Here is a 26,560-nt window from a genome sequence, read left to right as displayed (position 1 = left end):
AATTAGAAAATAGGTTTTCCACTCAAAATATGTTTTCCGTGCGAAATATGTTTTCCATGCGAAATATGTTTTCCATGCGAAACATGTTTTTCTATGCGAAACATACTTTCCATACGAAATATGCTTTCCATACGAAACATGCTTTCCATACAAAACATACTTTCCTTTCAAAAGATGTTTTCCATGCGAAATATGTTTTCCATACGAAACATGTTTTTCTATGCGAAACATACTTTCCATACGAAATATGCTTTCCATACAAAACATACTTTCCTTTCAAAACATGTTTTCCATGCGAAATATGCTTTCCATACTACGAAATATGCTTTCCATGCGAAACATGCTTTTTATTCGAATTATGTTTTCCATGCGATACGTGTTTTCCATACGAAACATACTTTCCATACGAAATATGCTTTTCATGCAAAACAACATCTTTTCATAGAAAATTGTTATTTTTTTAAAATTTAAATTTCAAATTTTGCGCCGCATCGGCGTTACTTTCTGCTCTTTTATATACATAGCATGAAATGTCAACCGACGTATACATTTGCACTGTTGCCATTTTTCTCTAGCTGCTGATTATAAAATTAACTGAGTTTGTTTGTTTGTGGACCAGCTGGTCAGACAGCTGAATCAAAATAGTGCACAAAATTGAAAGTTGGCCACTGTAAAATCTGTTCTGGTGGTAAACATTCTTCTATGTGTAATTGAACTGAAACGACGTTTCCACAAAAAGGATTTTCTATTTGAGTCAAAGTGGGAGTCAAAACTGTGTACGTACCGGTTCGAATACTAATGCGAAACTAAGTTGTCAACTTGTCTCCGGAAATGATTATTTACATTCTACATAGACATCTTGATATTGACTGAAATATATGTACGACAGACGAACACGTACTTTATACCGCAAAAATCGAACCATTTGATCCAATTAATTAGTTATACTTTAACATAATGATTTACCATTGAACTCATTTTCGCTGTATCATAAAGCATTCAATTCAACTCAATTTCGATCTCGTTGATATTAATTTGTATAATTTAATCAAAACTGTCCAATTATAAAATTAATGGTTAGGTATTTTTTGTATAAATATAATTGATTTATCGAAAGCCTTTCTTTTCAATTTGAAAACGTAATTTATTATATCATCAACACCCAACGAGAGCGAGAGATTGGTTGAATTCGTTATTGATACACTCTTTACAATTCAGCTGATCGATCAACTTAAATTGCCAACTTTTGATTGATTTATTGGAATAGTTATTATGATAAATTATTTTCCGGTGTTTTGACTTTGAATAAAAAACTGTTGGAGATTTATAAAAAAAATAAATCAGAGTTTTTATCGCAGTAAAAAAAGTGAGAGAAATAATTTGAAATGTTGACAATTTTAAATGTGAGAAACGTTGCTTTTTCGAACGATTTATTTGATATGTGTGGATTACTGGAGGATGGTATCAAATCTCTTGGCATAAAACCGAAAAAATTTCTTAGAAAAATCACTAGAAACACAAAATGTTTGACCCCAGCTCAACGTAAACGCAAAAAATCAATTTCCTCCCAGGAAAGTTTTCTTCACCATTGGCGAAAGTATGTCACACTTTATAAAAAACGCAATCGGAACCGAGTTCTTTTGACAGATTTGCTGGAGTATTAGTGTATATCGAGGATAAACAACGGTGTTTGGTGATGTATTTTATATCACAGCAGGAAAACGCTTTTCATTTTTCTAGCACTTCTTTCGACGCGTGTCAAATCTTATAATATTTTTCCTGACTGTTGTAGTATTTCCGATGTCTTTTAGGAAAAACGCTGTTCCTAACTTATGCTGAAAGGCTCTTTTAGCAAAAGAGAGGTTTCCAGCACGAGCCGGAGGAATTGAATTGCCTTTGAATGCCTTTCAAGAGAAGAATTACGGCATACTTTCTCTATTTTCTTCTCTACCAAAATTACTATGAAAATATTTAAACTTACGTATGCGTTAGGAAAAATCAAGACACTCCAATAACAGGCACAAGATTTTTTTAACAGTCATTTGGCCTCTCAACATGACGGCCCTAAATCCTTCCAATTCACCACTAAATACAGCTTGACCAGCTTGACGCAAACGAATTTTATATGTGGGCAACATGACGCCGCTAAATCGTTCCAAATTCACCACTAAATGCAATTTTACCCAAACAAATTCAATACGTGTGCATCATGATGGAGCTATAATTCATCTGAAAGTTTGGATCCGTGTGTAACTGAGGATTTGCATTACCTTCAGTGTTTATATACTTTGGTCGTGGCGGCCTCTTATTTAATTCTGTTCTCGTGCCTGTGCTTAGAGTGCATTGGAAAAGTCAATGACATACGTCGGCATAAAAATGAAAGAGCCTCATGTGTTTATTGACCTCGGCTTTGTCTCGCTCGCATCGTCAAAATTCACACGAAAAATCAACTTTTCATCTTTTTTCCCTAGATGTAATACGACGCACATCGTTTAATTTATTCATATGATCATTTCGAACAATTTTGTAGAAAAAACTATAAAAAAATATTCAATTCCCGAGCTGCGCGAAGTAGTTTCATTTTCTTATAATTCGCTAAAACTGTACGATGTTAGTGAATTATAAGAAAATGAAACTTCTTTGCGCAGCTCGGGAAGTGAATATTTTTTTATAGTTTCTTCTACAAAATTGTTCGAAATGATCATATAAACCAATTAGAAGATGTGCGTCGAGATTTATTTTATTTTATTTTATTTTATTCATTTTATCAACGGCTTTGGAGCTAACTGATAACATAAGAAAAAAAAACAACTCGAAACTTTTTTTTTTGTCTGAACTGTACTAATAGTTATTTATGTAACAAGTTGACAAAAGTCACTATATATATATTTAGGTGATGTAATCAAACGGCGAAGATAGTTTGACAACTACATCGTGTGACAAAAACCCAATATGCGAAAAGCAAAGTGACAAAAAAGTGTATATGAAAATCAGTTTCGTCACTTGTAACAAAAGGCACAATATAGAAAAACTGAGAAAAAAAGACACTTGAACGTCACCGCATGAAATGCATGAAAAAGTCCACTTTTCGTAGGGCCGGTATTTTCCTAACGAATGCTAAAAGGTTAGGACGTTGGAAATACACTAGTTAGTAAAATAAATATTCTGTGTCGAGCACGAGGAGCAAAATCATGTGTCATCATGTGTGTTCTGATTTTGAATAAAATCATGTTGTGGTGAAGACTAGGTATTTTTTCTGTATAGATCTTCATTATCTACTCTCTACAAACTTTCAACAACTCTACAAGTCGTTCCTCATATCGTAAGCAAAGTACCGCCGAGTGCTACGTTCACACTTCAAAATAATTAATTTATTGCATTTAGTGATAGTGACTGGTAAATTCGTATACAGTTAGTAATTAGAGACACACCATTTATTCCAGTGAATTAGCAACATACAGAAGCATACAATAATTATTGCACTCACACGACTCACACACAATTTAACCTTGACACCCGTCGGCATATATAGCTCTGAAAAAAACTATAATTTATTAATAGCTTAATGCAAAACCACTCGTATCACATAAAATGTTGCATATAATACGCGGCATGGTTTTATATACCCATACCGCACTCTAACTACACAATATTCACGTAATATTCATATCCATACCAATTACCTTACCTAGTCTTATAAATACACCCGAGACTCATACATGTTTGATAAATGCTGGTAAGGTGTGAAAAATGAGTTGTTTATTGAAATATATTATGAACTTGAACGACATCTCGGTGTAAATGGATTGGTATTTAGTTGTAATAAAATTTTTAACTGTTTGTTGTGAATGGCGTACTGAAGTCTATTCGCTTCCATGCCATGGTATCCATGAAACAACGATTATTGTATTTTCAATTTAGACCCTTTCGGCTAACTACAATTTATCCGCTTGGCAACATGAAACATAAATTGCAGTTATTTCTAAACTGTTCCGTACTCAAACGAAGAACTTTATGTAATGTGTTCCAATTAAATGAAAATTGCTCTTTCTGTCATTTTACCGAAGCCTTTGGTCCTTTCATCGATTTTCTTACTAGAAAGTCGAATCGTCAAATGCATTTCATTGCTATATGGAAATTAACTGGAGCGAAAAAAAGGTGAATCGTCCGGTGTACAGAAAACAGCAATTATTTCCCTTTACTTTTCTAGTACATTATTATAGAGACGAAATAGGATGTCCGTTTACTTTGAAAACCAACCCCTTACTCGAACCATAAACTTCGTTAAATATTCGTACTGTGCCGCGTTTATAATTAAAAGCAAACATTGTTCAGTTGATACAAGTTAAATTATTTGATGATTTAGTGACATTATTTCGCTATTTTCTTTAAACACTATCTGAACCCAAATGAAAGTTCTCGGTCTATCGAGTTTCGAGTTTTTCAAAACTAAATTCGAAAATAGGCTGAACCGCTCACTCTCATCCTACACGAGTATGTAATTATTTAAATGTGACGATGTTAATTGGTTTTTCATGACTAAGGATAAAGAGATGAAAAGAAGAGCTTTCGTGTGAATTTTGATGATCCGAGGCTTGGCCGAGGTCTATAAACACACGAAAATTAGATTTTTCATTGTTATACCGAGCCATATAATGTATTTTATCACATACGCACGGTGTTCGGATGTCAAAATTACTTAACTAGAAGTTTAATTCGAAAATTACACTTCAGGTCTATGTTGTTGTCTCATTTTCGCTTATGTGATAAAATAGAGTACACACTTGTCACTATCAGTCTCGGCAAGCCTCGACTTCTTCGTGACAAGTGTGTAATAATTACTTGCTGAAAGTGTCGAAAGTAGTGCTTGAAACATGAAAAGAACGGTTTTCGACGCATGTAGCATGTACAATCCTAATAATGATTTGGTTTTCTCTAGGGTCGAAAGTGGCCTATTATACACACATAGGGAAAACAATAAAATTGGTTTATGTTTCACCAAAAGCATGTAATAGTTATTTTCCAACGTTTTTCCTAAACGACGTTGGAAGTACGTGACGAATGCTGAATGCTGAATCCGACTTTAAAATTTCGCTTACGGATCATACTATCGATAACAACGTCAGGAATAAAAAATGAATTTGAAGATTTCTTGCAAATCTCTTGAAAATCCTTAGAACAAATGAAATAATAGATCCGATAGAAACATGCTGATATCCCTGCCACCAGTGAAGGATGAACTGTTTTTTGGTAGGAAATAAATATTATCAACGAGATATCAACGAAAACGCTCTTTGTGCGGTGAATGTAGATCTTTTTTCAAACTGTTCTTTGTTAAAAGTAATTAGTCCATTCGTCCGTAGAATGAAGTATTTGTTATGAACAAGGTCAGTCGTCCATTAAGTTTGAGTTCAAGTAAAGAAAGACATTTTAACGACATTTGTCTTAATAAACGTAAAAACATGTGATGGTCCCTTCATCTTCCGAAGCTGCCTGTGGAATACATCTCAGATCCACATAGACTATCCATTCCATACACGATTTTATATTTCCCCCGTCTTAATAATATTGGGAGGAGAAAATTAAACCTCTGTTCTGCTAAAATTTCATTTCATTCAGTGCGTTATATACCCGACTTATAAATCAATAAAATAAGCCAAAGAACAATAATGTGCAATTCCTCAATTTTGCAGGCTTTGTATTATAATTCCCTTGTGGAATAAAAATAAAGCTCACAAGAATTTAACAAAGCTCACAGGAAATTCTGCACATTGTTCTCATACTGGAGTGAATTAATCAAATCATTGAATTAATAAAATTCATTAAACCAGTTTTCCTGGAAGACTTTCGAGGGTAGTAAGCCTCAACCAATTTTATCAAATTCCAGTATACCAATACACTCTCAGCGAGGGGTAACCGACTCGGGAAATTGACTACACACCCTCAAAGGAATTGCCGGAGTATCCGGTAAATAATTGGAATTGATGGAATTGACCGGAATTGATCGGAATTGGCAGGAATTGATCGGAATTGATTGGAATTGACTGGAAATATGTGGAATTGTAAGGAATTGAAAGTAAATGAGAGTAAATGCTGATAAGTGTGATTATCGGAAAGAAGGACCAGCAAATGCAAAACCACATTATTTCCTTTTTGTTTTAATTTTAAAAGCTCCCGCACAATAAATAACAGTGTACAGTGTTGATCAGTTCCATTTTAGAACAGGTCCAACGTCCTTTTATGTTCAAAATATGCACACTGAAGGATTCTTCTTCGGATGATTCTTGTTAGTCAGATACGGAACAGTTTGAGCCGCAACAAACAAGTGAATATTCGTCGGGGGAATGTTAGGCTGGGGCATTGCCGTTGCGAAATGCTCCAGTTTCAAACCAAATTTACAAAAAAATGCATCACCGACAATATCATCTATTCCATCAACTTTTCAAAAGCCTAAAATCTTACGATGTCGATCACTTGAGCGAAACAAAAAATTGAGTGCTTTTGCCTTTGCTGACGTGTGCTGAACAAATCCATTTCCTGTCGAGGTACCAACAACGTTTTGTGCATCGGACAACTGAAATAGACAAAACACAGCAACTTACTTGAAAACATACACACTTCACATTCACCATATTAATCAATCGTATAGTCATGGAAAAATTCATGTAATTTCTTTCCCGCGCCATAAATCGTAAAGAAATGAAGTTTTTTTCATGCCTTGGGCATAAATTACGGAATTTTTCTCGTAACTTAGGCCCTCAGCATGAAAAGTTGTATACGCATCTGTTTTGGACGGTTTATTTTAGGCACTTTCGCTTGTCGCCCTCACTTCGTTCGCGCTACAATCCGCGAAATTGCCTAAAATATACCGTTTACAACATATACGTAAATAACTATTCCTGCACGATATATAGTTCGGGAAAAACTGACATTTCTTAATGAAAAATCATGGCAAAATATGTCGTATTCAGTTGTCGGCACAAAAGTTTTTCGTCATTTCCTGACTTGGTACGAAAAATACTATTTATCTAAAATAAACAATGATCTGCGATGTGAAATCATTTTAAACAAAACTGCAGTCAATTGGACGGTTCAATCTAAATTGAAATTGAAAAATCTCTTCTAAAAGTATGAGTAAAAATTAAAGATTCTAACAAAATGAGTCACAAATGAATAAAAGGAATTAAGAGCAATTAAAAGGAATTGACAGGAAGTACCTTTAGAAATTGAAAGGGAATTGAAAGGGAATTGAAAGGAATTGAACGGAATTGAACGGAATTGAAAGGAAATAGAGCGAATCCGGCAATTAGACGAGTTGGTCCGGTAATTGAGGTAATTAAACGGAATTGAAAGGAATTAGAAATTGATTTGCCACCATTTTGGCCAGTCGGTTACCCCTCGACTCTCAGTTTATAAAATATGTAAGGAAAACAAACTTACCTCATCCCATTTAACAAACTTTTCACCATCTTGTAAAGATTTGGAAACTTCAACCGAACCTAATTGTACGAAAGCACCGGTTGACGATGTCACGGTATTTCTCGGACTAGCCTGACTATTACTTCCAGTGCTTGACATAGCTGACATTGTGGTTACACTTTTATCTTGATGCTCCTGATCAGCTACAGATGGTGTTGAATCAAGCGCTGCCATATGGTATAGATAAAAAACCTGTTGCAATCGATGGTTCAACGTTGACTTTTCAACGGATTTTTTTTAACATCTTTTTAAATTGATGTTTCTGCCTGTTTCCACACACATGTTGAGTTTACTATGTTATTAAAAATTGGCTCGTTGTACCGTTCAGGAAAATGAGAACTGTAAAGAAAGAGAATAAAAAAATATTTAAATGTTTTGCTAATTAACTAAGTAAATAATGAAATATTCAAATAGACAAGATTTCGAAATGTAAAATCTAATAAAAAAAATTCGCTTTAACCCAAGACATTCTGGGAAACATCAATAAAAAAAAAGAAGAAAATGTACATTAGGTTCATGTGTAATACATTATGTATTTATCAAAGAGACTAAAAACGAAATGAAATAATGTTCCCCGATTCCGTTTTTCGCGAAAAGATAAGGAAAAGAAAATCTGAAAGAATTCATGTAATAGACGAAATAATAAATTAAATGGAAAATGATAATAATTCACTTTAAAAAAGATCAAAAATTAATTTATGCAAGGAATGTTTGTCAGTCGACATATTATGTACGTACGGCACACTCGTACACATAGACTTTATATAAACACGGCGCAAAATTATGTAATTTAAAATAAGAGCGCTTTTCCATTAGATTTCCAGAGCAAAGTGCTATTACGTGCGAAAGTGATTCCACTTTATCGTATAGCGTCTATGTACATGTAACGGGATTTATAATAATTTATTTTGAATTATTTGATAAGCTAGAAAGTGGTGACGATGATTATGCTAATGTAAAGTGCTACAACAAACATTCAGAGGTGGTTACATGATGTCCTTATTTCCCCTGTTTGCCCTACTTTTTCTTTCCAATTTTCAATTATACATGACGCTTTGAGGATGAACGGAACGAAGAGGCTGTAACGGTAGAGAAGGTATCGTATTTCAAATGTACGAATCGCAAGTTTCGTGACAGTTTCATTGGCATTGATATTAGTGTTGCATTTAATTTAAGAGTGATCGGGGAAATGAGAGATGCACGTGAAAACAGGACTGTAAGCGAAGATAAAGATTGCAAATCCACCATGGAGGGACTAAGTTTTCCTACAAAAAGTCATATTCTCATAGTTTTGTAAAATTAAATTGAATTTTACAAAAGAACAAAAGATTTCAAGAAAAATGAGATTGGACAGAAATTCATTTCTAGCACTAATTTTGATTTGTTCGTTCGTTAAGAGACTTAACAACCTTTTACAGCCAATAACAAGTGTAGTCGGCACTACCTGCTTAACGGTACTTTCAAACCACGCCTCGAAGTATGCAAAATTGATATCTCGCCTAAATGAAGGCTAACAATACACACACAAACTCATCGTGTTTGGGCTACGTCATACGAGTCATTTAGTATGTACATTAGGGGTGTGCGATGGTTTGGGGATCGGGGCGGAAGGGGTTCACAAACTTTAATTTAAGTTATTTGATCCAAAAACAATGTTTTTCACACGTTTTCAAGAAAATTGATTTTCTCTGTTGAGGAATTTTGCCTCAATATTGGGCCAAACAAACAGTCCCACCACACTCATTTTACAGACGATTTTCGAAAACTTTTCTTTTTTTGGATAGCCTGCAACATTACCAAGAATTTAAGCCCATTTAAGCAATAATCGAATAATTTTCTATGTAAAATTTATAGAATTTTTAGGTTTAAAATTTACTCCTCATAGTCGGCGAACTTTGACGACACATCAAACATAATATTTCGGCAAAATTTTCCAAATTAAAACTTTTCTGTTTAATTGGACTCAAATTAGTAGGAAAACACTAAGTAGGACAAAAAACATCTCTTAGCATATTTTTGGTAGAGGTCGAAATATGAGAATTTACAAGAATTTCAGTGAATTTGCGCAGGTTATGAATGAATAAAAAAAATCACTTTTTGACATCTAGGGATGGCGAGAATTTTTTGTGGACCCCTTCCGTTCATTCCATATGGAATTGTCTGACACGGGCTAGTATACGTAATCACTGAGCCATCACCGTACGGTTACTACAAAACGCCGTTCATATTTGGTAATTGTATGTTTCGAATAGAAGTCATACAAAGTTTCAGCGCTTCAATCAAATTGAAAAACCAACCCTTTGCTTCGAAATTTCTCGATTTATCTCAATGTAACAGATTATCTTCCCTGGCAAAAGACTCGATGTCTATCTTAACTTACAATTTCAATAACTATCAACATAACATTTGTGGATTGAAAATACATCCTCATCGTCTCATCAGTGAGTAATTATATTGCATAAATTGTTTTTATAATAACTCATGAAACAGTCGTCTTCTAAATTAGAAATTGTAATTGCAAGACGTTACACGTCACTCTTTCAAAGTCAACACAATTTTAGTTGCATAATATGACAGAATAATAATAAATTTTAGGCTTCGTTATCAGGTTCTATGAAAAATGACTAATAAAAAATTGCGATTACCGAATAATTTGTACAGTCTGTACACAATTTTACAGGTTTTAGAGTAGTGCAACCTTGATGGCTAGAATTATATTTCGCACAACAAAATGACAGTTTCAACACGAGCGCAAAGAAAAATTTAATTCATGGAAAATTATATACATCGACTCGGCTACATATTGAATACTTTGCGTAATTTTGAATAGATTTTGACTTTGAGTGCAACGCCTCTCCGTAATATATATATTTTCTGACGCTTTTATACAATATGATCAATCATCATAATAGTCACAGTACAGTTTGTATGAAAAGCTAAACACGAACGTGAAAAATTGTATTTTTTCCCCGAATTGAATACTTTTATAGGATACGTTGCCAAGCATTTTGCCAAACGTGGATACATAAATTTGAGAATTTATTTTGAAATGTTCAATGAAGGCAAAAAAAAATATTATTTTTCAAACACTTCATTATGCCTCACGAACTGTGAAGCAGTTACGCATGACATTATCTGTATAAAAGTCACGTTATCACCTCTATTAAATACGAAAAAAAAGAAGTTTATGTTGAAACGTTAGATGCGTGTATTTCAACTGCTGAAATGATCCGCAATTACACCTCTTACAATTTTAATGTAACAATATGGCATAACGTTCTTTGCTAAATTATTAGAACGCACGCTACAAAATTATACACTAATTTGTCTACTTATCAAAGACCTTAATTACCTTTTATCTTGACGACTTTATTAGCATTTATCGTCTGAAACGTAATTGCCTAGCAATGTTGTTATTGATTATTTATCTATTGGTCGTATATACAACTACATTATAATTTGGCAGGTCAAGTAACTTTCAATTGAGCCCACTTCATAATTAATTAAGAGGTGGATATACATAACAACTCCAGCCGTTCACAGTAAATAGATTTATTTATAGACTCTCTGCAATAAACTTTAAGCTTTGATACACTTAACGTTTAAGTGTTATTTTGCACTATTTGTGTCATGGTATAGGCACTTGTTATCAGACTATCTCTTCGTTTTACAATTATTTTTTGTTAAAATAGATAATTTCCATAGTGCAAATGTTTGTAAATTAAAATTGAATTAGATTCTAGAGTTCGAAATTAAAGTGTCTACGTAGCAATAGATGCGTTGTCTTTCTGAAAACTTTTTTTTCCATTGCTTGAAGGAACGATAAAATTTCTTTAAGAATTACTTAGAGACAACTGGCAGCCTTTTTATAATGTCATATATAAGTAGTAAGTAAAATCCCATGATACAAAAAAGTTTGCAGACGAAAATATGCCATTGTTAAATGCAATATCGCAAAGGCATGAGATAGCAAAAAAATTGTAGTAAATCGATAGAAAGAGCTAGACGAAGATGGTTACTTCCGTTCTTCGCTAATGCTCGATATGAAATAGAAAAAATAAGTTTTCGCACACGCTCTGAAAAAACTCATAGCCATCGTTCAGAAAAGATATTTGCTTTTTTCTCAGTTTTTTTAAGGACCCTTCCCCGCTTTACTACATGTCTGACTTTTTTTCTTTACCTCATAACATCGCACTTATGAATGACGCTTTTTGTACAGTGTCTATGCGAGAATACTCAACCAGAGGTAATAATAATAATATTCGACTTGTCCAACCAGCTCTGGTTACCGGCGGATCATTATTTTACTAATTTCGCATGACTTTTTAGGGATCATTCATGAATTACGTAACGCTTTTTCAGTGCTGTCATCAAAACTAAATCTTAAATAACTTGAGAAATACGTTTACTGCAAAGTTCTATCCCCCAAGATACCCCATAAAAGGAAGATATAGAGTAGTTTTACCTTCATAAGCCGCGTATTGTTCGAGCTATTTAGGATTTAATTTTTCTGACAGCACTGAGAAAGTGTTACGTAATTTATGAATGATCCCTTAGTTCCTCGCGATTCCTTGATACCGGATTTTTTTTTACAGTGCTCAGTGGTAAGCTGTGCGACAAATCTAGTTCCATCTGTGATGTATACTAGGAGTGAAATTAGTAGAGGTAGAATACCAGGGTATCTTCCGAAAATGCCTCTACCCGTTTTTGTTGACGTCAAAAGAACAAACTTTCAGTCGAGTGAGTAAAATGTTCAACGATAAAAGTGTCGAGTGCTATGGTTCAACCCCCTAGCTTTTCAAACAATAACAAACAGTTTACATCAAGCCAACCCACTAGCAAAATTTGTTACAGATATTTTGTGACATTCCCATGCGAAATGCAAGTCGTTTGATTTATACGATGACGCTCGAAACCACACTCTGACAACCTCATTGCATGTAAAATAGTGAACAGAATTTATTGTCCTCAGCTATACATAGTTACGTTCCATATCCACTCACGCTTCCAACCCCTGTCGGACCAAAATGAAAATTTTATGCAAACATTAAATCTATCCTACCGCTCTGCAAAATTCGCAATCATAGCCCTTCATCACAGATTCTTAAAATTTCGAATTTTTTTTATTTCTTTCTCTCTCTAAAAACCATTCAGCATAAGCATAACAATTTCCACATTGAGTGTTTGAATTCATTAAATGTTAATATTATTCATTACGGAATAATAAAGCAATTTTTCTTCATTGCTCGCAGTTTAATTAGAACAAAAGGACATTGAATTATTTATAAATAGGCGAACAAAGAATGTACACGGAATATAGCTGTACCGCGGGCGGGTTTATGGACCTTTGCCGGTTAAATTTATGGTCATGTTATGGTTGAGCAAGAATATTAGAAAGTAATTAGCATACCTATATACCTATATAATGTAATCTTAATCAGATATACAGCTTTCGTAGATTTTGGAAAATGTAAAACGCGCTGTGGTAGGTAAAGAATCAAAATATTTTTATGGAAGATCATAAAATCTGTACCCTTCTGTGAGAGGAGTAGAGCTTTTGTTATGTTAACCAAATGGATCTGAAAGTCACTCTAACTTCAACACAATGATTTCCGAACATTGATTCTGTGTTCATCCAATCAACTATTTATGATGATTTCCGCAATTTCAAAACATCCATATTCCGCATTATTAAGTTTTTAAATTAAAACCATCAACAGATTCACATTAATTGCAAGATTAAACATGTAATTTCCCATGTATCTTACCGAATCCAACACTAAGCTTCATATCCTATCTCTGAAGAAACGTAAAACCTCACGAACAAATGTAGGGAAAATGATTTAAGTTGAGTTAATTTTTCTTTAAGCAATAAATTTGGCCATAAATCTCGCTATAAATTACATTTACGAGTTTTTGGCTGGTCGATCGCAGTCAGAACGGAAAATGTGTGTTTTCCGCAATAAATATAAGGCGAGCAGATATTATATTATTCATGAAATTGTTTCCCCACACCAAAAGCTTACGTTTTTTTTTAGAAAGAAAAGGGAAAAAAATTATAAACAAACGAAATAAATCAAGTACACATCGAAGAAATCTTATCTGTTGGAAAAAAGAGTACATTCTCAAATTAGAACTTTAAGAGTTTCATGTAGGAAGCTGCGGGAATGTATTTCGAAAACCACCTGGACAATTCGTGAGGGAAATAGATAGTTTGGAGTAAATTTGGGCGAATGTCACGCGACCTATCTGTGTCAAATTTCATTCTATTTCATAGTTTTAATCGAGTACTAGAAAATAGAACGAAATTTGGCGCCATTTGGAAAATTTGATTCGGAGGTATGAGGAGTTAGGTGCAGGAAGTTGGGATGTAAAGGAGATATGAGAAAACGAAGTGAGGAGTAGAAAGTTGGGAAAAAAATTCCAAAAATCGATGATTTATTTCCTACAAAACGTATCTAAATTTTACCGATTTAGTCGTATAATAGCTCGTTGGAAATGTATTGATGAGTTCTATGAAAAAGGATGAGATTTGACCATAACCATATTTAATGCGTTTCAGCGCTACAATAAATGATAAATTAGGTAGAAATTCATGTAAAAGTCGTCCAAATTCAACAGATGGGGATTTTGTGAAAAGGTGACGAGGAAATAAAATTTAAGGAATTTTGAGATCAGGGACGAAAAATATTTGCTAAAAAGCACTAAAAACGGCAAATATGTCCAGATTCTAAAATTTCATCTAAAAGTTTCAGATTTTTGTAAATGAGGGTTCTTGAGAAAGATTTCGTCGGGGAAAATAAGATAAGTTTTTTATTATTTAACAATGTTATGGAAATATCTCAATTGCTTTGTTTGTTCTAATTAATACAGTGAAAGTCTACATAAGACATTCAACTATAGCTCTGTTATAAGAATAGTCTTTGAATATTATACATTCTTTTTGATGAAGGGGGAGCACCATAGATACAAATAAAATACGTTTCATGTTCATCTCCACCGGATTTTCTCCAGTACACATCAAGGAATTAGAAATCCGACATGTTTTCTGATTTTGGAGTTGTTGTTTCCACAATAATTTTCTTCTATAACAAATGAAAATCTAGATTTTGTATTTTATTGTTTCGTTACAGAGCAGAAAATAAAAATCTAGAATTTAATTTGTTAGGCGAAATTTATGTGGGACTAATTACAGACCTGTCGGATATCACTTTTCCGAGAGCTCAGGCGATTTTCTTTAAAAGTTTTGATTTGATTCTTTCATCAGTCACAAGAACAAAGAGGTTATCTGTGTGTTTTACACCAAACATTTTCTTTAAAAAAAAAACATTTTTTGAGATGACTGACTATGGAACTTCATATTGTCCTTTTCATATTTGACAACAAAAGGATTTTTTTTAGAATTGTAAAACATCCGGAAGCTTCTTGCTTTTCCAAAGAAATTAAACATTGGACGTGAGTGATCCACAACCAACGTTTTGGATTTAACAACAACAAAATAACCACCAGTACGACTCGAATATAAGTGTAGAATAATTCTTATAAATAAAGCAAAGAAATATTTGCATTTGACAACATAATAAGATCATTTAGAGGTCTTCTAACAAAAACAACTCCAAAAGCCACTCGTCCAAGTTGTGCTATCGAAGTTGTGAGATGTTGCTAAGAAATATTTTCCATCTACGCCATGGGAATTGCCATTTATTATTCTGTATATGGGAGAGTAAAACTGCAAAATCCGCCCCATTTTACAAACTAATTTGCCTTACTTCCGGTCACTGAATTCTTGAACATTTCAAGCAAATAGTTTTGTAATTGAATAGGCCAATGTCTTACAACAAGAAAAGAAAATTTACGTCGGAAACGTTCATTGCTTTTGTTTGATTATGAATTTTTGATCCAAGCTGGTACTTCTTTACATCACATACTCTTAGGTCTTTTGTTCATGTAGATAAGGTTTTAATGCGTTGTACAGCAGTGTATGTACCTTGCCGCTTGACATAATTTCCCCGAGATTCTTTCGCATATCAGAGAAATTTTCAGTTTTTCTCAAAACCAAACTACAAACTTTGAAAATCTATTCAAAGTTATCGAAAATTTCATTGAAATGTGCCCTTCATACAAGATCATCAGAAATATGAATGTTTTACTTAAAAAACAAAAGTGAAACGATAATAAAACGATCACAAACATAAAGTCCGGGTGCTGAACTATGAACAGCACTTTAATCGACAACCGACACACAAATTTTTTTGTGTTTTTGTTTGAGTTTTGTTGTTGTTATGTGACTTTAAACAAAAATCAAAGATTATCAACGAGCCTCTATACATACCGGTACGCAATATTACAAATATTATATATATAGAGAAGTTACAGCAGCGATAGGAAAGTATGACTCCCGCCCCGAAATTGAAAACGAGTTGAAATTTATACGTGTGACTGTGTGACTGTATATTCATTATTCATCGTGCATTGTGCATGCTAATGAGAATTTAATTCTGATAACATAATCAATACACGAAAAGAAATTAAATAAGGTGAACAGCTCAATCACAAACTAATCAAGTAAATCTTTGGTTCAATGTAACAACTTAAAAGTTGATTATCGGAAAAGTAATTTGAATATTAACATTGCTGAGAACAATTAGTTGACGACATGAAATTGAAGACCTTCATTTTGGTTAGAATAACTCTATACTTTGTGATCGACGTGAATTGTAACCATTCTAACGATTTTAACCTTTCACATCAGTATTATTATGGAATCTATTACTTCGATCACTCTACATTTGTTCTGCAGTTTGGAGCAAAGTCTTGTACTTCACTAGTTTCTACACACATACAAGTTGAAATATGTCTGAGTTAGTCATTTTTGGCTGGGATGGTAACGTACAAGCTTTACATCAAAATAATCCGGGCATATTTCTCGTGTCAGACAATTCCACACTGAGTTTTTTTAGCGATTATTTCGCGTTGGTAACATCGTGCAGTTCACTTAAGTGTCAAAATTTGGGTAGTTGCAGTGGGTTTGGTCGCTGCAACAATCCTTATGTCTAGCCTATATTTAGGCGAGATAACAGCAACTATTACGAACCTAACTTTCCTCAGAGAGTTTTTGCATAATTCGAGGCGTGTTTAAGAAGCCAGTGAGCCTGTTTTTGCCTTTCGTAAAAGGTGTTAATGGGTCTTCGCCATGAGATTTAAGAGAAATAATGTAGTTATAAGAAGACCCCGATTGGACTAATGCTGATATTCATACTGATATATCGTTTAGAATCATTTCAATTTTCAGAAAATTTCTCATTTACATCCATTATCGGAAATAAAAGTTATGAATTACTTCAATAAAACTACAAAATGTTATCGTTAAAACAATCTTCTTCCTTAGTCACTACTAGTGCTACTGATTACTACAACTTTCCAAAAAATATTATCAGTTTCCCATATACTCAACCGAATCCATTCTTTGCACACTGTAAATTTCTATTCCAACACCATACTAAAATCCGCAGATAATTCTACATCGTGTTGCGGGATTTCATCATGTCAATCAAAACACAATTAACCTGTAACCAGCCATGTCATTTTTTTTTAAACCCACCGACGTGGTCCAGGGAACTATTACCTGTTGAACGCAATTCTGCATCGAAAAGGATAATCAATTTTGTTGGGCCGATTGTTGAGTAAAATGTGGTGGTATGTTCGCATTATTACATATATATACGATGCGGTAATGTGTGAGGTTTGGTGAGGCGTTATGCAATATACATTTCGATCGATTTTGTCGATGAAGCATCATGGGAAAGTGAAGAAATGAATGTTTTCGTTGAGGTTTTTCAGATAAATTTGATATCTACGTTCAAATTTGTTTATGTTTGGATTTCAGAAGCGAAGAATACTCTCAAAATATAGGTCTTGAAACAAATGAAGTAAAAGATTGTGCGTTAATCTCATGGAAATTTAATTAGAACTAATAGACTTAATACCGAAGTCCAGGTATTTGTAGATATAGTTGACAAAGGATTTTCAATAAGGCAATCCACTGAGGATTTTCAAGGATTTTCCAATTGATTTTCAAGGATTTTCAGGGAATGTTTGACTGATTAGGGATGGATTTTCAAAGAATGTTTTTATAAGAGTTTTCGTTTTCATTTGATTTTCTCGAACCATTTAAAGGATTTTCGATGATTTTGCAGACTTTAGGGATTTTCTATGAATTTGAGGATTTTCTTTAGTAAAATTTTGTAAGGATTTTCTGTTGACTGACAAGAGATTCTTAATACTTGCTTATTACTTATGTTGCTGTCAAAACTGCATTTATAGCTTTGTTTAATGGGAATTGAGTTGTGCGGGCTGGTTGGGAATGATGAAACTTTTTGAACTACTTGATTACACGGGAATATTTGGGAGATATTCTTCTTATTCACGCAAGGTCTCCGTCCTAAGTCTCTAAAAATATGATTTTTCATGAGGTGTCTTTGTCATTCTCACTCATCCCTACGCCAAAACTGTTACAGTCATGTGTGTAGCACTCGTGACAAAGGGTCTACGATAGTATATGGTCATAGTCAACAAAATAATGACCGAAACACACCACGCAGCGATATATTACACTTGAATGGAAGAGGACAGTCAAGAGGATATAAATAGTTCTAATGCAATAATCTCGCAGTTATAAAACGATGAGCGAAAAGGGATTTAATTAGGAGGAAACAAAACAATTCTGGTACTAGAAACTGAAATCGCGGTCCGCCAATCGACCAAATCCATCAGAAATAATCGTTTCGTTTAACCACAACAAATAATTGTAAGTTCTGCGAACAGAAACGTTGAAAGTAACTAACATAAAATGTTAAAAATAAAATATAATGAGGCCATTGTGTTGTGATTTAACGTAAAATTTTGTAAAGTTAAGTAACATTTCTGTAAAATAATAAATTTGTTGTCAGAATATAAAATCTACATTTTCGATCGGTTAAGAAGGTTGTTTTAAATTGCAATAAAATTTATATTTGATCCACCTGATGACTGATGATCGCGCTGAACCGCTGCTTTTTCTCTATACACATTATCTAAATAAAACTCTTTTAGTTCAAACAAACTAAATCAAAAATGCCTTGTATTGTACTGTAAGAAGTTGTATGTGTAAATAAATATGAAAATATTCATACCTTGGAAGTTTTTAGTTGAAATACACGTTTAAAAGTATCAGCATTTGATTCAAGTTGAACGGAGCACAAAGTTGTTATACTCATACAAGTTTAAGTTTTGTGTTAAAATATTTATATATATAAAAAATCTCAGTTTCTCGCAGCCACAGTATGTTTTCAAATAAAAATTATTGTTGCTACGGACTGGTGTTTTTTTCCTTTTTTTTTCTTTCCAAATAAAATTGTTTCACGTTTTCAAAATCTATTGTTTTTATTTAGAATTTTTATTTACATTGGTTTTGTCGTACTAAAACAGTTATAACCCAGCGTGTTGCCTTGCGACTTTATGTTATTTACACACAGTGTTTTATTTTATGACAAAACAACACTCACTCATTTATCACTAATGTGCACAATTTTAAAGTAATAATATTTACAGCTTCAAACAAATGATGAAGACGACTCATATATGTAACCAACTTTGATAAACAGAGTTTGAATTTCATTCATTCATATTTAAAGACAAATAAACAAACACGAAAAGCTCGTCAATCATTAAACTCCTCTTTAAAAAAAAAAAATTATTTTGAATTAAATACGATGAAAAAGCACACAAGCGCGTAAATCACACGCACAAAAACCCGTATTTTCCCCGGAGAGAGAAACGATTTTCAAGGAATATATGAAGAAAAAAAATTGTATTTCATAAAACACTAAAATCGGTAAAATTTTGTCAATGAAAAATTGCACCGTTGGCAATTAATATACTGCGAAACAACCAACGAATCGGTAATTATCAATTCACTTTTGCTATCACATTTAGTGATTTGTCTCTGACATTGTGTTTTTCTTTAAATAGCTAAATAACACCGGATTAAATAGCACCGCAGTGAAACACAGTCGATACGTGTTAGCTCAGCAAGAGGCAATCCCATTTTGATTCGGTTCGAGCATAGGCACTCGAAGGAAAGAGTTTCATTTTTCAATTCTCTTGTGAGTGTATGCTTCTTTTTTTTGTTAGCAGATGCATCGGTGTTTGTTGTTAGACATGGGAACGTATATATTCGTCTCACAAAATGCGTACGCATGTCACATAGTTATCATAAAATTTCTCTTAATATTTAAACGTCCGTTTGCTGTTACACTGAGATACCGATTTTTTTCTTCATTAATTTTCTTTTCATAAAATGACTCAATTCATTTCAAGATCAATTGTTGCAAAGTTCGTTCAGATCGTTCTGCACATAGGTATGATTGTTAATTCATAAAACATGGTAATCAAACCTGTCCAACAGATATTCCCAATAAGTTTCTTATGATATTAGTGATATGGCATGGAAACTGAGTAAGTGTATGTTAGTTCAGTGTTATTTTTGATGAACTGGGTATTACAAAAAGTACATACCAGAAAAGACGGAGAGAGTGAGAGAAAGAGAAACAATACAGTCTTATTCGATTCGGTTTTGAATGCAAAAATTTCAGCTGATTTGAGTCTGCGTAATTTTTATACGAATGTGTTACATGTAGATAGATGGATATATTCATCAGTTTAACCTGTTCGGCTGTACATATGAATTGGATAACACCATGAATCGACTTGTCTAAAGAACCTTATTCGATTCTATTCAGTTTATAATTTTCTAATCGCAACTATTTGAATGCATATTAATCCATTGAATTGGGCTGTTATCAATGATAAACCATATGGTGGTTTAATGTGGCAAAGCCGCCTTTTATTTACGTAAATATAAACACTATATTGTTCTATCAATGAAACATGTTCCAGCAATACATCAAACAAGTGGCAAATATTGATACATTTTTGATGAAATGTTGGTGGATACGATGCATGTCGATTGTTTAGTTATTGGCCCCAATTGTGTTATCTAATCCAAACATAGATGGATATTATTGTCTTGGATATGGTGTCCATAAAATGAGGGTGCCAGAGATATCGTTCGGAAGCATGCCAGGAGAACTCTTTCGATTTTTTATCTTACTTTAAGGTGTCAATGGGGGAGTATAGAATGGGGACGAAGGAATATCTTGTTTTAGGTAATTTAATTTCGTTAAAAAAAAAATCAGTTAGATTTTCTAGGGCCGAGTGTACCGATTTTAAGAATAATATAGACTGAAGGAAACGACTTCTCGTTCCCATTCAAAGAGGGAACGCGGCATGCATTTTGGGAACATTAGGAGCTAATAGAGTAGATGACTTTTATTTATTGTAAAATTTATTTTTTGAAAAGATCGATTTTTTACTGGCTGCGCCACTGTGAGCAGTCTTTTTTTTCGCTTGTAAATAAATTGGCTTAGAATTGACTGGAAAAAAACTTCTCGTGTGTTCATTGACCTCAAGTTCGCCTTGGATCAACGAGCCAAACACAAGAAGATATCACGAGATATGAAGATTAAGATGGAGATGACATACCATGAAATATACGTAAGGAAACGTTTAATAAGAATTTTCCTTTTTTAGCTGCCACGAAGTGTTAATGCTAGATTAGTGCTATGACGACATGATTATGGAGGCGATTACTTATATCGATAAAAGTATTTTTAACAGATCGTCTTGTAATTCATTACTTAATTGGTTTAAGCGTATATTTCGCCATTTATAAGAGGACATCAGACGTATTTACTCGCACATTTTTGCAGGGCGGGAGGTTCCAGAAAGTTGTCTGATCCAGGTGGTTGGAATTTAACATGTCACAGACAGAAATCATATTAACAGTTTTACTATCTGATCTATTACTTCATTTGATCGAAGATTTTCATAGATTTATTTCAGAAATCTTTTACTTCATTTGTCAGAGCTTGTGGTTTATTCTTGCTGTCGTTGTCGATAACAGATGACAGCCGTCTGTAACAGGTTAATAAAGCTCTGTCTTAGTTTGTTTTTGATTAAATGATTTTCTAGGTACAAGAAACATGACATTTAACTCTCTCGACGAGACGACAACTCATGGGTGTTGGGTGTGGGTTTTCGTCGTCTTTTCGTTCATGTATTCACAGTAAACTACATCACAAGGTCAACGTTTACCTGTGATAGTCAGGTAGGCTTTTATTGAAAAGACAAACAAAAAATCCGACATCCTGTTTTAATATTTTAGGTTTTAATGCCAAGACTGTGTATTCCGCCCCAATAATATGCAGCCTGGATCTTTACCTTACGTTGCTTATACAAGGAAAATCTCAATGATTAGTTTCTGAACTCAGTGACGAAAATTAAAACTTTCGTTGCCATTATTGAGAAAAACGTTGTATGTAACTAGGAAATAGGAAATGCAATACCGGTATTAAAACCGGTATCAATACCGGAATCTTCCAATACCGAATACCGGTTTTGAGCGTAAAATACCGGTATTAATACCGGAAAGTTTTTAATAGCATTTAATGAAAAAATGTGTACAAACTTTTGAAGTTATGCTTGCATCTCAAAAATTAACGGTACTTCGATTTGTAGCTTGTCCCAATTTATTTTTAAGGTTTTAGCAACGCTAACTTAGACCATTGGTAGAGATAATTTGGAGAATCCTTGGCTTGACACTTTGTTTGCTACGCACTAAGCACTAAGCGTCAAACCGTTTATCTGTTACAAACATTTGCGACAAAAGACCACAATTTAAATTTATCGAGAAGATAACCTGAGAAGTTAAATATTTCCGTGCTAGTCTTGAAAGTTTAACATTTCATCATTGTGGTCTGTCTATTGTGTCTCAAAAACGTAGTTATACAAGTAGACTCTGTAGGACACGCATATTATTTTTCGTGTTTCAAATTAGCCGTAAATGGTAGATATGCCCGACGTGGTCTCTTAGCCGAAATTCACCTATACTTGACTTTCCTAAAAATAAATGATTTTAGAAAAGAAAGCTAATTATTCCTATGGATTTTAGCTATTTGAATAAAAGTGACTTAAAAAAATCCTTTGTCACGATAGTTTCGTATAAATGCGATTAATTCATTTTAAGAAAGGTTGAGATATTACTTGGGCAATTGTTTGGAATCAATTACGCATTCTAGGTTCATGTAAGACCTAAAAAATGGATTCGAATTTAAGGAAGCCAAAAGGATGTCGCTGAAACCCCTACATTCAAGATAATGAATGTATTTGTAAACCTTTGTGCTACTATTTTCATGATCCACACCCCACTATTTTACTTTCGATATTTTAGTTTCATAGTGACGCAATAGATTAAGTAACTCAGCCGGTCTTTGGTCATTTCTTAGCTGTGAAATTTTCCGAGTAATATCTTTGTAGTATTCGGAAAATTTTTCATACGAAATAGTACTCTATTTGGCAGCTTAGGCAGGAGCTCAGGACAATGATCACTTTTGCTTGAAGTGCGTTGAGCTCACTGATAATAGTTGTTTATGAAATCGACTGAAAAGTGCTGAAATAGGTGGACGATGTCCTCGTGTGACAATCTACACATCCACTGCTGAAAAAAACAGTTACCACTCGGTTATATATACGCACAACGTAAGTGAGAAAATAGTCATTTTCGCAACAAGCGACGAAAGTTAGGACCGTCCCTTGCCTTTATTTACGAAAAACGTTGTAAACAACTTGATGATAAACGCGCTTTTAGGCACACGATGTGTAATGTCACACTCGGCCTACGGCCTCGAGTGACAATCTGCACATCTAGTGCCTAAAAAGCATTTGCCACTCGGTTGTATAAATAACTATTTCTCACGTCAGCTGAAAATTCGGATGCCTTTGTGGTGAAAAATGATCAAAGGGTGTATCAATGGAAATGAAATGATTAACTTCGACGAAAAGTAGGTAATTTTATTTTGTAGGGTTACAACACCCTTGAAATGAAATTTCGACTACTTCAACATGGAATGAAAAATTTTGCGAAAATTCAAAAACACAAATTTGCAAGGCATGAGATTCTATTGATTTTCCATCTACTACATTTCGATGATGGAAAGTCACTGTTACCAACGTTATAACATCTAAAATGTCTCAGTAATGTCAGTAGAGATAATTGTTTTCAGGTAATTGAAACACGACCGGAATGTAAACATACCAAAGACTAATTAGTACATAAACCAAAGTCGGATTAAATTGTGCGCTTCCTAAAAGAACTCAATTGTGTCTACTCAGCCCTCTGATCAAAATGATACCAGACATATTGTTGTTCATCATAATACTCATTCTAACTGGATCCTTGCTCTTCCTACTAGTTTACTTCGTAAGTTCTTCAGTCTGTTTCTTGAAAAATTAGACCGTAATTAAGTCGTTTTATTAAAGGTAATTCTTTTGACCGACGTTGAGAGCGATTATCTGAATGCGAATCAGTGCTGCAACACCCTGAACTTTTGGGTTATTCCCAAAGTTACGATGCATACGTTTGTTGCACTCATGCTGCTATTAACTGGTCATTGGTGGCTGCTTTTGTGTAATCTTCCTCCGGTTATCTGGCAAATACGAGAGATATACCGAATGCCAAGGGGTAACATTGGTCTGTACGATCCGACGGAAATTCACAACCGGGGAATGGTGAAAATTCACATGCGAAACTGTTTGATATTCATGGTGTTCTACCTGATTATGTTCTTCATTTACTTGTACTGGTAAGGCAATTAACGACATAACACATCTCAACTTTGTGAAATCGCAGAATGTGGTTTTTCTAATCTCGAAATTTTTTATTTTCCATTCACTTGCAGCATGATACATGCAATGCTGGAAGGTGATCCGATTCGTCGACACGAGGATGAAGAAATCATAACGGAATTCTGAGATTTGCATCAGTAAAGTCTTACTTAGTTGTTCTTATACCAGCGTACGTTTGACTGATAATAAGTTTGACTTTACTGTGACTGTGTCACCGCACATTTTACGTTTTCGATGGATCGTTCATCGAAGAACGGACTGTGGTTTTGGTTCATAAAATAGCATATTGATTTGGCGTGTACCCGAAAACCCACCATATTATCCGTTAATATAAGAAAAAATCGAAAAACTTTTAATTTACTTGCCGGGCGTTGTAATTTTGTTAATAAATCGGATTTTTTGTGCATGAATTTCGTCTTCCAATCGTCTCCCGTCTGTAAGAATTTGGTATTCTGTCTAATCACTCTGGTCACCGCCACTAAAAGTCGAAACTTCAACATTTCAGAATTTTCAGCATTAATTTCGTTCAGCTGTTTTTCAGCTGATCCACACAAACCATCAAAACTGTTTATACGTCTTTATAGGGTTTTACCACTACCACGCACGTGCGTGTAGCAGCTTCAACCGTATAAACATATATAAACAGTTTTGATTGAATGTGTGGATCAGCTGAAGAACAGCTGAAGCAAATTAATGCTGAAATTTCACTGCCTCTGACTGTACGAAGAAAATCCACAAATTCAAAGAGAATCCTCAAGAAAATCAAATCAAAAGACGAAAATCGTTGATAATTTTAAAGAAATCCTTTGAAATTCCATCCAGAATCAGTAAAAAATCCGGGAAAATGATAAGAAAATCCTCAGAGGATTTTCCCTTTGAAAATTTTTTTCAACGAAATTTACAAGTATTTGCACCTCGACATCGAGTAATGGTTTGACTTAGAAGCGCAAAATTTTAAAACCTTTCACTGTCGCTACAAACGGGTGGTTTATCTTCAAAAGTCAGAAAAGAAAGATGACCAAAATCTGTTGAGTAGTTCCTGAGATACTGTACGCTTACGCCCTTAAGTAGTGATGAGCTCGATATTAATTTTATTTTTTTTAACCTCCTTACCCCGGTTGGCACTCAGAATGATCCTGAGAATCACCTTTGTAAGAAACTTATTTTATATAATATGTTTTCTCATTCTTCAAAAGCGATTGTTGATTCTCGGGGTAGTATAGCGTTTTTGTATGAAAAGAGGTTCTAAAAAGTATTTACAAAATATAAAAAATTTCTTTCATTGACTCTGAAGCATTGTAGGTTCCCATCACCCCAGTTGAATTAATTAATTAAATTGAATTAATTTTATTCGCAAAATAGATAATTCCAAGGTAGAAATAGTGTGGAGGTAATGCCATTCAGATGCACGGCCTATCACATAGGTTCGATGCCAATGACATCTATTTTTTTTAAATTTAAGATTTACTTGTCTTTCACAGAATATTTTCACTATGTCACAACAGATGGCTTTCTATTCCATTTTTTGCTTTTAACGAAGGTTTGAGATGACGTTTGTATCGAACTTTCGTACCACCGCACATCTGATTCGGTTATATATAGCATTACATCCACAACATATATTTACCTTGGATAATTCAGGTCCCTAGTCGAACCAAGCGCTACTGCCTTATTTTATTCTGTCGTGCGAGGTATGTCCGAATAGGTAAGCTCATGGAGAATCTAGGACACGTAAGTTCGCTTTAAAATTCTTCGGTTGATCGCTTTTTTCAAGGATTAAAATTAAGAATTTCTTGTGAAAGTTATTTATCTGCGCGCTTTATTTTTAGCCTTATTTTCTCCCCTTAATAGGACATGAGAAAATTGCATTTCCTTGACGACTTATCGAATGACATTTCCCGTCATCCAAATTTTGTTCGAAAAACTTTCCCGATAACAAGTTACCAGGATACGGTATTATTTCCTGGCAGGTCAAATGACGAATGCAATTAGCAAATTATGAAGATTAATTTTTTACTGAAAGACACCAGTTAGTCTAAGCGACAACGCCATAAACGTTTGTACCTCGTAGGTTCCGGTACGAATGATTAGCGTTTCCAAGGATATGAGGATGGAAATAATGCCTGAGCTCTGAAGTAAAAGTCGCACACCGAATATGTCAAACTGCGGGGTCGCGGTCTACTAGTTCACTCTGCCAAGACTGCAACGTCGAGTTCTCGTTTGGGCACATACCCTTTTTGGTCTGGTCTCAAAACGACTTGTATTAGGGAGGGACTATCACATTTAATCTCGAATTACT

The 26,560-nt window shown here is 34.0% G+C and overlaps 2 protein-coding genes across 3 annotated transcripts in view; one reads left to right on the top strand and one right to left on the bottom strand.

Annotated features, from left to right (window-relative positions):
- The window catches only part of LOC119066414 (1-phosphatidylinositol 4,5-bisphosphate phosphodiesterase classes I and II), a 106,587-nt gene extending 87,008 nt beyond the window's left edge, over positions 1-19,579 (bottom strand). For both annotated transcript variants that reach the window (XM_037168886.1, XM_037168887.1), the window contains exons 1-2: positions 18,651-19,579; positions 7,441-7,818 (exon numbers count right to left, since the gene is read on the bottom strand). In XM_037168886.1, the coding sequence (XP_037024781.1) occupies positions 7,441-7,653 (213 nt within the window). In that variant the 5' untranslated portion in view covers positions 7,654-7,818; positions 18,651-19,579. The remainder of the gene's footprint in view (positions 1-7,440; positions 7,819-18,650) is intronic.
- A 4,022-nt stretch (positions 19,580-23,601) lies between these two features.
- LOC119086045 (protein cornichon homolog 4) lies at positions 23,602-24,671 on the top strand. The gene is made up of 3 exons (XM_037196618.1): positions 23,602-23,836; positions 23,896-24,218; positions 24,315-24,671. Exons 1-3 carry the CDS (start codon positions 23,762-23,764, stop codon positions 24,385-24,387), a joined length of 471 nt encoding a protein of 156 aa, XP_037052513.1. The 5' UTR covers positions 23,602-23,761; the 3' UTR covers positions 24,388-24,671.
- Positions 24,672-26,560: the final 1,889 nt, after the last annotated feature.

Source organism: Bradysia coprophila, chromosome IV, assembly GCF_014529535.1.
Source record: "Bradysia coprophila strain Holo2 chromosome IV, BU_Bcop_v1, whole genome shotgun sequence".
Classification (NCBI taxonomy): domain Eukaryota; kingdom Metazoa; phylum Arthropoda; class Insecta; order Diptera; family Sciaridae; genus Bradysia; species Bradysia coprophila.
Note: the sequence above shows the minus strand (reverse complement) of the source record. Positions and strands in the feature narration are given on the sequence as shown.